General features: G+C 32.9%; 1 protein-coding gene across 1 annotated transcript in view; it reads left to right on the forward strand.

The window, feature by feature from the left end:
* The first annotated feature begins 1,378 nt into the window (after positions 1–1,378).
* Positions 1,379–15,094, forward strand: part of LOC143074138 (1-phosphatidylinositol 3-phosphate 5-kinase-like) — a 49,275-nt gene continuing 35,559 nt past the window's right edge. Inside the window, exons 1-15 of the mRNA XM_076249685.1 lie at positions 1,379–1,572; positions 2,245–2,307; positions 2,915–3,087; positions 3,905–3,955; positions 3,997–4,186; positions 5,067–5,241; positions 6,125–6,242; positions 6,653–6,810; positions 7,167–7,278; positions 7,661–7,757; positions 8,970–9,050; positions 9,635–9,703; positions 11,293–11,413; positions 12,215–12,395; positions 14,450–14,629. Of these exons, the coding sequence (XP_076105800.1) occupies positions 1,464–1,572; positions 2,245–2,307; positions 2,915–3,087; positions 3,905–3,955; positions 3,997–4,186; positions 5,067–5,241; positions 6,125–6,242; positions 6,653–6,810; positions 7,167–7,278; positions 7,661–7,757; positions 8,970–9,050; positions 9,635–9,703; positions 11,293–11,413; positions 12,215–12,395; positions 14,450–14,629 (1,878 nt within the window). The 5' untranslated portion in view covers positions 1,379–1,463. The remainder of the gene's footprint in view (positions 1,573–2,244; positions 2,308–2,914; positions 3,088–3,904; positions 3,956–3,996; positions 4,187–5,066; positions 5,242–6,124; positions 6,243–6,652; positions 6,811–7,166; positions 7,279–7,660; positions 7,758–8,969; positions 9,051–9,634; positions 9,704–11,292; positions 11,414–12,214; positions 12,396–14,449; positions 14,630–15,094) is intronic.

Here is a 15,094-nt window from a genome sequence, read left to right on the forward strand (position 1 = left end):
TTATAGCTGACTATGAGGTATGGGCTTTGCTCATTGTTGAAGGCTGTACGGTGACCTATAGTTGTTAATGCCTGTGTCATTTTGGTCTTTTGTGGACAGTTGTCTCATTGGCAATCATACCACATTTTCTTTTTTATATTGGTAACTGATTTTTTTTTAAATAACGAAATATATGTTTTGACCGAGTACAATATCGTTCATGATTCTTTTATATATAATATACTCTTGTTTATATGGACTTACTTACTTATATACAATTTCGAAATCTAAAATGTAAAAATGCAACAACACTATCTACACACTTTAGATGTACATGTAGCATGGTATATATCCCCATTTATATGAAGGACAAAACAAGCAATGATTTTTTTTTTTTATTCAGGAAAACATTTATTGTTATGAATTATCATTATTTTATTCCCCTGGGCGCTTTTTTTCTTCCCCAGGCGCTTTTTCTTTCCCTGTGCGCTTTTTCATTCCCCGTGTGCCTTTTAGTAGGACCAGTTATGTACAAGCAATTAGTACCTTGTATTTATTGATAAGACTACATGTATAAAAATGTACCTCCTACGTATACTGTCACTATAATTTTTTACTCACTGAACAACTTCATATCAAAAAACTCTGATAATTTCTTACTGAACAATTTCACACTGTTAAGTTCTTACTGTCAGATCATGACCAACCTCACAGTCACATGAGGAAACATTGATAATTTCTTACTGAACAAACTCACATGAGAAAACACTGACAATTTCTTACTGAACAACCTCACATTAGAAAACACAGACAATTCCTTACTGAACAACCTCACATGAGAAAACACTGATGATTTCACATTGAACAACCTCACATGAGAAACAATAATAATTTCTTACTGAATAACCTCACATGAGAAAACTTTGATGATTTCTCACTGAACAGCCACCAATAAGAAATCACTAATAATTTCTTACTGAACAACCTCACATCAGAAAACTGATAATTTCTTGCTGAACCATCTCACATGAGAAAACATTTATGATTTCATGCTGAACAATCTCACATCAGAAAACACTGATAATTTCTTACTGAACAACAAACATCACATGATAAAATACTGATTATTTCTTACTGGACAACCTCACATGAGAAAACACTGATAATTTCACATTGAACAACCTCACACGAGAACACACTGACAATTCATTACTGAACAACTTCACATGAGAAAACACTGATAATTTCACACTGAACAACCTCACATGAGAAAACACTGATAATTTCATACTGAGCAACCTCACATGAGCATGATGAGAAAACACTGATTATTTTTTCTCACTTCAGATAACATTGATGATTTCTTACTGTAATGTGAAACATAAACCTTCCATTTTAGGACATTTGTTTGAAACAATGGCATGAATGTGAACAGATCATATACAGAAGATGGAGTAATCAATTAGTGGGGGGAAAGTTATAAAATGTCACAATGGGATGAACCACCAACAACCTTGACCTCATTTGGACCTTTGAGTTCAGACATTTCAGAAGGAGGAAGTCTGTTTACTAGACTTTGGAATAGAAAGAAAAGTAAGTTACTGTAAATTTACTGATGGAACACTAGAGAAAAATATGCCTGTTACCTTCTTGATATGAATAAAAGAAGATGAGAGGTGTATAGGGTATATATATAGGTCAATGAGACAGAACCCTCATGAGATAAAACCAGCAGATATAAAGAGGAATATAGGGTCCTGAACATAGACAGCTGTCTATTTATTTATATACAATCTGCACCAAAAAATTTCGAACTACTAGTCGGAAGACCAATATTCTGCCATTCTTTTTATGTGCCTAAACAAAGTTTTGCAAATACTTGCTAGTCCAAATAATTTTTTTTCTAGTCTGAGGCATCGGACTAGTGGCTAACAGTGCAAACTGTTATAATGTAACTTAATCTATTTATCATGCTATTAAAATATAGTTATATATTACATGTATTATTTTGAATATTTTGGACTAAATTACCAATACAAGTTTAATAAGCAGAACATGCAGAAGACTGAAGAATAAACATTTTATTCATGTTTTAAACGGTACCTCTTTCTAATGTATCTATATCCCTAGCCATAAGCCTATAGTTCAGTTGTACTCCCGTTTTCAGCACCCTTGGTATTATATATACTTTCCCCCTTCTATAGTAGACCTAATATGCATATATTTTTTCACAGTAAATAATATATATTTATACATATTTCACAGATGGGAGCCGATCAGCATCAAGGGAAGGCTCTACAGAAAGGAAACCTAAAACAACAGACAAAGGTAAGTTATTGTGGATCATTATTATTTGTTGGATACCAATTTCCTTGGAATTCATGGTTCCTGGGAACCACAAAGTCAAATTCCAAAGAATAACAAATCTGTATAGGAATTTATGAAGACTTCTGAAAAACCACAATCAAATAACAAAATCTAATATTCAGGAAAATGCCTCAATCCACAAAAATTAGTACCCACTAAATTAAATGAATCCAGATTCCACAGTATATATTAGATAGATATTGCTACAAACAGATTTGAAGAACTAATAAGGGGACTCAGATTTTGTAAAGATACACATCTTGATTGATTGATTGTTGGTTGCTTAACACCCTACACACCTTGAAAAAATAGAGACAAAAATTCATTGGATGATGTTATTTGATGTTATTATCATCAGAACACAAAGAATAATAGAGCTACACAAGCAAAGCATGCAAAGAGTCTTTTTTATCAATTAGATAATTGGTAAGAAGTGAAACGGTAGGTCTTGTGGTGTGAAATGCTGGGAAAAGTTACACAGTTTAAAAAGATTGAGACAGAATAGCTAACAACATATGAAAATCAAAAGTTAATTTTGATACTATATCATAATTATTTTACATTTCAGAAGTCCTTTCAGCGTCTTCCCCTGTGAGCGATGACAAACCTGTGGAAGATAAACCTAGTTTACCTCAAGTCAAGCATGTTGTTAAACCCAGTTTACCGGATATTTACAGTACAGCCACAGCTAGAACCCTGACAGGAGTTCTGAATAGATTGAGTAGTATTGTCAGGACAGGGGTGAGTAACTAATGGGCAGAGAGCTAGTAGTAGTATTGATAGGGGTAATACATGGGAAAGGAACTAGTATAGTATGAACTGGGTGAGTAATAAATGAGCAGGGAACTAGGGCAATATGCACAATTGTTTTTTTATAGGCAGTAATGGTAACGTTTTCTTCTGTTGCTCAGTCCATATCGTAAACTTGGATGTGAATGATGGCTCATTTCCAAGCTGAGATATTTTTACAAATGTGGTTAAATGTTCAGGGTACGAAGTAAAATTCATTGTTCTATAAATATGCATTCCCAGAAAATCCTTCCGTGATGCTGCTCTTTGTGGTAAAAAAATTTCACACAATATTTTGTTTTAGAATTGCATACTTTGAATACATTTATTAATACCGTACTTGGTCATGTATAGTACGCACTTTATAACACAAAATATCTAGTTGGTACATGAGGTTTGGATTATACACAACTATAGACAGCTATAAATAGGTCTTAAATGACCCTGAATCAAGAAATAGAACCTTTGGATTAAAGTTACCCTGAAAACTTAAGGTTTCATATGAACCTTATTTCAAAACAATAATTCCAGTTAATCACATTATAAAAGTTTAAAAGAATGAAAAGTATCTGATATGGGGGATACTTTTGTAGATGTGTAGATTTTCCTGTTAATTTTTGTGTGTGAGTTATCAGCAATCAGAACTTGCCAAATAATGATTTCACAAGAATTTGTTTTTATAACAAAATTTTGTCCTTTTTTGTTGTGTTGACATTAAATGTCTTTGTTTCTCATGTATACCTATATAAATTTTGTGACTATTTTGTAGACCCCACAAACCTACAAAGACAGTGATTTTAAACAGTACTGGATGCCAGATGTCCTGTATATTTATATATATATTCTATAACTATTTTGTAGACCCCACAAACCTATAAAGATAGTGACTTTAAACAGTACTGGATGCCAGATGAAAGCTGTAGAGAGTGTTACGATTGCGGCGACAAGTTTACGACATTCAGACGACGCCATCATTGTAGAATTTGTGGACAGATTTTCTGTAGTAAATGTTGTAATCAGGAACTACAAGGCAGAATTATAGGTTATAAAGGTCAGTGTCTCTATGGTTTCAAGTTTGTTATTATGGTAATAAGTAAACAGACCTCAAATAACAAAATTGAATGAAATCAGGAATAACAAGATAGCGACCGGAGGCGTCCTTCAGCTGGCCCCTAAACAAAAATGCATACTAGTTCAGTGATAATGGACCTCATACCTAACTCTAAATTATACACAAGAAACTAAAATTAAGATTAGCCTGTTTTGTCAGGCCACACTATAGGTTGCACTTTGTAAATACAGCTGTTTCTCAAAACACGCCTCTTTTGGGGAGATCTTGAATATTCATAGAAAATAAATTTTGTTTACATACTGGTTCCCAGTTTTGCTATCTGTGTTCCATCTCACAGAGACATAACTTGGGAATGTTACCAGTAAATATACACCTGCATATTGTTTACATTGAAATCTGTGGTAACCTTTCATTCGAGGTAGGGGTAGTTAAAAAAATGAGTGTTAGTTTAAACTCTGTACAGTTTTAGCCTTAAAATGAGTTCCTATGAGAAATTGCATTGTCAATATTTACAGAAATGCAACCTTTAATAATACCCTACTATTCAAAAAAGTTGTGTAGGGTTTTTGATACATCTGTCTGTATGCCAGTTCACCAGTCTTGTTATCGTCATCACAACTCCACTGTAACCACACATCAGAGTACATGAAACTTTGTAGATAATAAGGACATACTATGTAGATATGTAGATGTGCATAACAACAGGAAATTATGATAAAGAGCAGTTATACCCCTTAGAAATTAGGAAGTAATACTTCAATTTAAAAATGTTGAATCTCTTATAAGGTCTGTTTTCTCCAGTTCAAGTGGTCACTTTTGATTTTACAGGTTTGATGTATCTATATTTAATTTGTTACAGGTGGAATTAGAGTGTGTACATATTGTGGTAAGGTAGCTATGAGTGCGTTACAGAATGATTCTAGTGGTCACATTAGTGTGGATGATAAAGAGGAACTCCAGCTGTCTATGGACCCAGAATCCCAAGTATACAGCTTATGGGGCTCCAAAAAGAGGACATCGCAGGATTTAGCAAGGTTACAATCCACATTCATTTACTAATTTTTTTATGTTTAAGAATAGCATTAAAAAATGTGTGTACCTTTTAATAGTAATTAAATGGAGAGGTGTGTATGATGTCAATGAAACAGCAACCCAATGACACAAACATTGAATTTTTGTTTTATGAAATTTTACTCCAAAATAATTACTAAAATAAACTGATTTGTTGATTGTGCATTAGAATTGAGATAACTGAATTATATTTGAAGCTTGGCCTAGATAAAATTTATGAATTCTATCAAATGATAGTTACATTCAGGATACTCTTTATACTAAGATAAGTCAGCTGTCACTCACGCTAGTCTTGTTTTTAAAATAAATGGACAAGGGATACATGAGTGATCTTTTGATGGAAAATCTATGATAATAAAACTCAATTTTTGGTGAATTAATGCGGTATCATCTGAATGTAAAATATAAAATTTCAAAGCTAATTACAAGTGATAACTAAATCAAGTTTTTCCACGACATCAAATTCAAAGGGTACACATCCAACAGATTTAGTTGAAGCTAATGTTTCTGGTATTTTGATAGAAAAATCCTTAAGATGTATGTGCAGTGCCCCCAAATATATCACCTTATCCCTTCTATCATAATGTGTAAATGTTAAAGAAATGTATTGGAAGAGATTTGACTTCAACTTTTATATATATTTCCCTCTCTGTAAATTGCATTTATTCAAATTATATCAATTGTAAATATTTTTGAACAACCTGATCAGCTTGACATGGTAATTACCCCTTAATGTTAATTATCCTCAGTCCTCTTATTACCAGTGATAGCCCTCTTATTGAATATTGTTGAGTATTGATTTCCAAATATATTTTGATTTAATAAATGAAGTGTGTCTTTAAATAGGTCGTCCTCAATATTAGCCCCTGGTACACCCAGTATTGATGTCCTGATACCATTTGATCTCTCACAAAGTAGTTCTGAGATGGATATGAATACTGGCCTTGGTAGGAAATTCTTAGAGGTAAGTGTATAGAAAAGTAATCATAAGTCACATTGATATTACAAAATAAACTAGATTGTTCTTTTCATCATTAGGATTTTTTTTGTTCAGCAAAATTAATCAATGATTGATTTTTCAAGGAGAAATTTTAAGTTCCTATTGAATAAACTCCCCTATTGTCTAATATCTATTGTATTTACTCAATTTAACAGTTCTTTTTGCAAAAAAATAAATAGCCAAGTAATGACTAACGCATTCAGGGGAAAAGGTTTTATTTCCTTTGCAATAAGTTACCCAAAATATAAAATATTACACTTACCGTAGCCCTGCATAATATAAGAGCATGAATTCAAAATGGTACAGGCAGTCCCTCCAAAGAAGAAGTAAAAAAAAATCTTCATCCATAAAATATTTTTTTGTATATTTTTCAGGATTCTGTCCAACTCCGTGATATCTGGAGACAAATTGTTGATCAATCAAAAGGTGTTGAGATGCAGAGTCATAGGATACGTCTAAAAACCTACTACAAGTGCATTGTGGGAAATAAACTGGTGGACTGGCTACTTAGCAATGACAAAGCAGCTCAAAGGTAATAATGAATAGCTTTTTTAATGGTATTTAATCTTATTTTGCTTAAAGGATGAACACATCTTAATTTCTTAATTGTTCAATAAAAAACTAAGTCAGTGTTAATGTTAGGTGAGCTTCTCAGGAATCTTGGTCTATAGTATCATACCAAATGTAGGAGATGTGGTATAATTGCAAATGAGACAACTATCCACCTGTAACCAAAGGATTTTTTACAGGTATCACATGGTGTTATTTTAATGTGATTGGTGCAAAAACTTTTCATGTACATTGATATTAAAGGCTTTGCTCATATAATCCAGTCCCAAACAATAAAGCAGATAAGATATTTGAGTGTGTCCACACTTGTTGTTTCAGAATGCAGGCAGTTGTTATTGGTCAAGCTTTACTGGACGCTGGTTATCTAGAGATTATTGGTGGACAACAGAACATCTTCCAGGATAATTTTACTCTCTATAAACCATCAGAGGTAATTTTCTTTTATGTATACATGTGTTTACTTAACATGGATTATGGAAGGGTACGAAGGAGATTTATATTTTTGGAAATCAATTATTGGTCATATAAGATCAAATTACTGGAAGAAAGTATGAAGGCTTCACCAACTCTCAGTGGTTTCTTTTTTTTGTGTGTGTTATAATTCTGATTCGGATTGGCTTATTATTAATGTACACAATTGTCACTCTAGTAAAATGTTATTTTTAGAAATCAGCTTATTTCTGCACAGATTTTCCCACAAAAGAGGTATTGAGCTATATTTTCATGTTGAAATCATATAGGTTTGCGGGTATGCTTTCTACCCTCAGCTATCAGGACTAAATATTAATTATGTAAATGTTTATTATTTACAGACTACACCTATAGACCCACCAGACATCAGTATAACCGACAGTACAGAACCACAATGGCTGCAGGAGATAGATAGTAAAACAGATCAGTTGGAAAGCTGTAGGTTTTAATATTCTTACGTTCTTTAATATTAGCTTTAGTTTTATTTTTCTTGAATATGGTTATTTAAGAAAATATGAAATGATACAAAAATTCCAAAGATGATAACAAAGATAATAAGATTAAAATGTTTTAGAGTGACGGAATCACATTGTATACATACTGGAGAGTACAAGTGTTACTGTGAAAGTACTTTTATTCGTGGGGTACCAATTTTCGTGGTTTTCGTGGATGACTTTATCCACGAATTTAAGTGTCCAACGAAATAAAATAACCATTGTCTAAATTAAGACCTGGAAAGATCCCAATCGGTAGGTTTGACTACTGATATGACATGTATGATCTAGTCTAAGAGAAGATATTGAATAGCACCAACTCTGAGAATACTTTAATAGCAGTCACAGAACTACAACCGCATGCAGGATTATACCCATTTAATCTTTAATAACCTAAAATGTACAACTTTTGTTTTTGATTAATGACAGTCAGATTTCCGGTATTGATATGCTAGTATGATAAAGTGTTCATTTTATATCCTCATAGTTCTCGTACATATAAGAAATAAAAAAAATATGCTGGTCTTGATTTTGCTAAGAACTATTTGACAATTCATAGCATTTGTTTATGTTACTGTTTTCTTTAGGTGACATGTTAATGGCCTAATTAACACCTTTGATGGTCTTTAATCTGTTGATCACTTTATCATGGGTTAATTAGTGTTATCACTACGATTTACACGGGTCAATGTTTACTTTGCAATTTCCTTCAATCTAGACTATTTGTAACCCTCGTTTCTAAAGGCTTCAATTTTTCAATTTTTTTTTTTTTTTAGAAAACTAAAATCCACGAATTTAAAAACCCACGAACATGTAAATATTGCTCAAACCACGAAAATTGATACCCACGAATTTAAGAACTTTCACAGTAGTATGTGTGTAGGTGTGAAATTCAATAATACATCTAAAAGATTTCAACTCTTCAATAATATAATATAAATTGTATCACATATCCTGTATTCATATCAAGAATTTACTTGAAAGAAATTATGTGGGAAGAACTACTTATAAAAACTCAATGACGCTTGACACAATTAAACAGATTTCATATTTAAGGTCTGTTAACAGTTTTATCTCTGTCAAGTCAACATCAGGTTTCAGAAAAAACATGTGCCTTAATAAAAAATATAGTAATGAAGTGATGATTTGATTACAGTAACTGCCTCAGAAGACCAGAGCAGCAGTGGACAGGATGAGACAGCTAGTACATTTTATGTTCCTCTTGACAGCAATGAAGGTTAGTTGTTAAAGTTTTTAAAGGATACAGTGTCAGTGTCATAATACAAACAGTATGAATATACCTTCTATCAAATTAAAATTAGATAACTTTTTATAACTTCCAAAACCTTTTACTGGATTGACTTCATTAAGAATGCTTCATTGAAGACCTATTGGTGACCTTCTGTTGTTGTCTGTTCTATGGTCGGGTTGTTGTCTCTTTGACACATTCCCCATTTCAATTCTCAATACTATTAAACACAAAAAATTGAAATGCAAAGATGTATAAGTACTTGAACAAGTGAGGAGCTGTATGACCATCAGAGACCTGAAATAGTACATAACGCAAGGTTGAGTTTGCCTGAGGTTGTTTGAACATAAACAGTTTGTAATAAGTTCCAGTATATGTACTGATCTATAGAATCATTGGAATGCATTGTTTTGCAAAGAAAACAGGTAGAGCATTCAGATAAAAAAAAAAAATTCTAAAAACATCTCCAAAATGAAATTATAGCCAAAATCTGTTACTTGTATGGTTATATTAAATAAGTGATTATATTTTACATATATATTCTGTTTTGATCTGGATTTTATTTTCTACAGACAACGAATTTGAACCATTACCGAGACAAGATTCACATGCAGCAGGCTATACAGAAGATATTATATCAGGTAAGATTTGGCTTTTAGTTCCACATGATTAATATTACCAACAAGTTTCTGGTCGAATCGATACCAATTCCAATAGTTTATATCACAAAATTACCTAATCCCTGTAATCTAATCTGTACGTTCCACCTCTGTCAGGTGCAAAACTGAAAGGTGTATTAAGGATTTGTTATAAACACAGGTAATAATCACACCTGAACTTCATCATTTTACAGGGAATAACTGTGCACCTTAAAATCAGCATGACTTTACCAAATGACAATAAGAATTCTAAAAATCCAGGCGCAATATTAGGCATAGATTCTTCTATTCAGTAAAGGACGGGCACGTGGGTGAGGTCTAGTACAGTATAAATTTAACATTGTTTAAGGCAGTATAATATAAATTCTTAGATCCATGTCTTTTGAGCTGTGGTTGGTGGTCGTCTCTTTGGCAATTATACCACCTCCACTATGTGTTGATAAATCTATATTTTAGCCAGCATGTTAGTGGTTCACAGAGTATACTAGCCACCAAGCCTCCCCCTATTTTACATGTTAGTAATTTTATATTTCAGCCAGCATGTTTAGTGGTTCCCAGAGTATACCAGCCACCAAGCCTCCCCCTATTTTACACATTGATAATTCTATATTTTAAGCAGTATGTTTAGTGGTTCACAGAGTATACCAGCCACCAAGCCTCCCCCTATTTTACATGTTAGTAATTCTATATTTTAGCCAGCATGTTTAGTGGTTCACAGAGTATACCAGACACCAAGCATCCCCTATTTTACATGTTAGTAATTTTATATTTTAGCCAGGATGTTTATTGGTTCACAGAGTATACCAGCCACCAAGCCTCCCCCTATTTTACATGTTAGTAATTTTATATTTTAGCCAGCATGTTTATTGGTTCACAGAGTATACCAGCCACCAAGCCTCCCCCTATTTTACATGTTAGTAATTTTATATTTTAGCCAACATGTCTAGTGGTTCACAGAGTATACCAGCCACCAAGCCTCCCCCTATTTTACATGTTAGTAATTTTATATTTTAGCCAGCATGTTTATTGGTTCACAGAGTATACCAGCCACCAAGCCTTCCCCTATTTTACATGTTAGTAATTTTATATTTTAGCCAACATGTCTAGTGGTTCACAGAGTATACCAGCCACCAAGCCTCCCCCTATTTTACATATATATAATTCTATATTTCAGCCAGCATGTTTAGTGGTTCACAGAGTATACCAGCCACCAAGCCTCCCCCTATTTTACATGTTAGTAATTTTATATTTTAGCCAGCATGTTTAGTGTTTCCTAGAGTATACCAGCCACCAAGCCTCCCCCTATTTTACATATTAATAGTTCTATATTTTAGCCAGCATGTTTAGTGGTTCCCAGAGTATACCAGCCACCAAGCCACACCTATTTTACATATTAATAATTCTATATTTTAGCCAGCATGTTTAGTGGTTCCCAGAGTATACCAGCCACCAAGCCTCCCCTATTTTACATGTTAGTAATTCTATATTTAAGTGAGCATGTTTAGTGGTTCTCAGAGTATACCAGCCATCAAGCCTCCCCTAATTGACATATAAATAATTCTATATTTCAGCCAGCATGTTTAGTGGTTCCCAGAGTATACCAGCCACCAAGTTGATCAAGTCTGTCTGCTGGAGAAACTCAGATACCCTCAAGGAAGACAATGGAGAGAGAAGGGCTTACTCCTTACTCAAGTAAGTGGATTGGAATAAAAACAAGTGTTATTGCGCCAATTAATAAGTGGTGTTCATGTGTAAACATCCTGTATGGAGGCACATTTTGAAATCCAATACAATTATCAGCTAAGCTTTTCTCATCTTTCTCAGCAAAACCTTTCAGAAATTTGGGTCCACCATGCTCTTCAATTTCATGAATTATGTCAAGTTCAAAAAGGTCAGTTTTATGTCACAAAAAAGACACAACCAGTATATTATCTTGTGTCAATAAATATACATTTTGTACTTTACTTGTTGTTTGCATCTATTTTTATTTGAGCATCATTGATGTAGACAAAACATACATCTAGTTACAAAAATTTAAAGCCTTTAATTTTTTTTATAGCAGTGAAAAATTTGATATTGATTACTGTGATTTCGGGAAAATCAGAATGCAGATATATCTATGTGTTTCAAATATCAGAAAGCAAGTTCTTATTAGATTGAGAATCTCACTCATTCACATCATTTACATTAATAAAAACCTCACAGTATTATTTGAAATTCACAGTAGCTTTAGACTTAGCCTGAAAACAATAAAGATAAATGTATTTTAAAGAATAATTTATTTATAGATATTAGAAGATGTGGTATGAGTGCCAATGAGACAATTCTCCATCCAAGTCACAATTTGTAAATGAACCATTATAAGTCAAAGTACGGTCTTCAGCAAGGAGCCTTGGCTCACGCTGAACAGCATGTTTTAAAATTGTATTTCATCAACTGTATTTTATTTTATTACCGTAACTTTGTAATCGTCATGGTTCCTGTTATTTACAGGAAGGCCCATCAGGATCACCTGAATGGTTTAGTTCAGCAGATGTTATGTGACGAAGGATTGTCTAAAACCTGGACTGACATTGTCATCGGTACTGCACAACGTGTCAGTAATTATGTCAGACCTGATGTCAGAGAGGAAGGAGACGACATGAATATACTGAAATATGTCAAGTTCAAAAAGGTCAGTACTATGTCACATTGTCATCAGTACAGCACAACGTGTCAGTAATTATGTCAGACCCAATGTCAGAGAGGAAGGAGACGACATGAATATACTGAATTATGTCATGTTCAAACAGGTCAGTACTATGTCAGAATAGGTGCACAATATATATGTTCCAGACCATATGAGTATTTGGACCGTACGCGTACGGTCCGGACCGTATACGTATACTCGTACGGTCCGACCATACGCGTACGGTCGGACCGTATGAGTATACGCGTATGGTCCAGTATGAGCTGACAATACATGTTATTAGGTCATATGGGTTAAATCTAAACAAATTAACATTAATCACAATCTTTATTTTTAGTTTTACTTATTAAAATGATTAATAATAATACAATTACACGGATAAAATAAACAAATGAACAATTGAAATTTTAAAATACTTGTTTAATTGTATATATCTTGATCCTAATTACCCTCAACCAATGTTACACTTGCTACCACGAGTAACGGACTAATATTTTTTACATTTACATTTTTGTAGTTTGTGAATGTTCCTTAGCATTTGCATTTTTTGGTAAAGTTGCTAAATATTCTAAAACAATTGATCTCCAAAACTAATTACTTCCGATATTTTCAATTTTAGTGATCATAATTCAGTTATTTTAATGAGTGATCGACATGCTAAATACATGAGATTAACAGATTTAATTAGCGTGAATTTTTAAATCATTTAAATATAAAGTGTTTTTTTTCAATTACTATTACAGTAAACCTTTTTTTATATCAATTTGAGAGTTAAGTAAAATTGATCTGTTATATGCTTATAATCAACTTTGCCAACTTCTTAATATAAGCCAGACCGTACCCGTACGGTCCGACCGTATGAGTATTTTGAAAAAGTACGCATACGGTCCAGACCGTACGCGTACGGTCCAAATACTCATACGGTCTGGAACATATATATTATCTTGTGTCAAGTTTAAAAGCACAAAGCTTTAAGTTGATGGGAATAAAGCTATAATAAGTGCTTCAAACTCAAAGGGATAGTAACTTAAAAAAGAATCATTTACAACTTCCTGACACCAAAGACCAATGGAATGACAAAAGTAATAAATTTAAATACAGGTCACTGTTTATATATAAATATTTATATATGTCAGTACTTTGTCTGGACAGAAAAACTACATTAAAGGGGCTCTAGCTGTCAAATTCATGGTCACCAATTTGACTCAAATTCTCATATTTGATTTATAACAATGTAAAACATTTATCCAAATTATCAAAAGTCTAATATAAACAGTTTACAGAGCATGGGGTAGATAATATATAGGTTCATTTCGTGCATATTTTAGTCCAGACGCCATCTAAATAACTATCGATTTGACCTCAGATGACCATATAATCAATGTAAACATAAATAAAGATATGAATAGATTAAACCAACACGTGCAATTGGATTTGTATAGGTCTGTTTGATTTTATTTTATAGATTAAAAATAGATGTTTCTCATTGTTTTTAACCGTATAAGAATGATTTTATGTGCATCGAATTAGTAATCAAATGATTTACCGTAGTTTGACTTTCATTGTTGACATTCTTTTTCTTTAAATAACCAGTACACGTACAATGCATGCGTTGTCAATCTCTAGCTAGGGGTTAAAATTGAAGTTCACATGAATACAGATTTAAAGAGGTCGACTCATTCACTTGCAAGTGAATCACTAATTATCAATGTTTCTTAGCGTAATTTTCCAAAATTGAACCTTTTTGGCTGCAAAAAGCGAATTGTTATTTCACTATTTTACTTTCATTATTGATTGAACAAAAAAAATTCAAACTTTAGATTTTTTATATATCTTGTAGCTAGTGCCCCTTTAAGGTTATCATAAATGTCAAATTAAACAGGTAATGATATGAAGCTTTGCCAGAAAATGAGGAAAACTATCATATAAAAGTCATATAAAACTAAATTATTCTGGCAAATAGCAATTTCTTAACAGCACATGTTTAATGCTGTTTAATCGGTGTTCACCTCAAGACTTTTTTAATTATCTATTTATAGATCCCTGGAGATACAAAGGAACAGACGTGGTTGGTTCATGGTGTTGTCTTTACCAGGAATATAGCTCATAAACAGATGTCACAGAAGCTTGTCAATCCATATATTCTCCTGCTTAAAGGTTCTATAGAATATCAGAGAGTAGAAAATAAATTCTCCTCATTGGAACCTCAAATTCTACAGGTAAAATAACATAAAAGTTTCTACTAAATGTTCTAATTTTAACTTCAATTTTAAGAGAAAAGATATTATTGTTATACAGGTGTTTAACAACATTGACTCCCCAATATTATGAGCAGCAAACAGAAATTGAATACCCAACTGTATAAATGAGTTAAATAAAAGAGTTCCAATCTGTAAACAAAAAAAGAGGGACGAAAGATACCAAAGGGACAGTCAAACTCATAAATCAAAAAATAAACTGACAGCGCCATGGCTAAAAATGAAAAAGACAAATAGACAAACAATAGTACACATGACACAACATAGAAAACTAAAGAATAAACAACACAAACCCCACCAAAAACTAGGGGTGATCTCAGGTGCTACGGAAGGGTAAGCAGATCCTACTCCTGTGGCACCCGTCGTGTTGCTTATAACAAATCCGGTAAATAGTCTAATCGGTAGGTCACATTCATGAAAGGGAAG

Source organism: Mytilus galloprovincialis, chromosome 5, assembly GCF_965363235.1.
Source record: "Mytilus galloprovincialis chromosome 5, xbMytGall1.hap1.1, whole genome shotgun sequence".
Classification (NCBI taxonomy): Eukaryota; Metazoa; Mollusca; class Bivalvia; order Mytilida; family Mytilidae; genus Mytilus; species Mytilus galloprovincialis.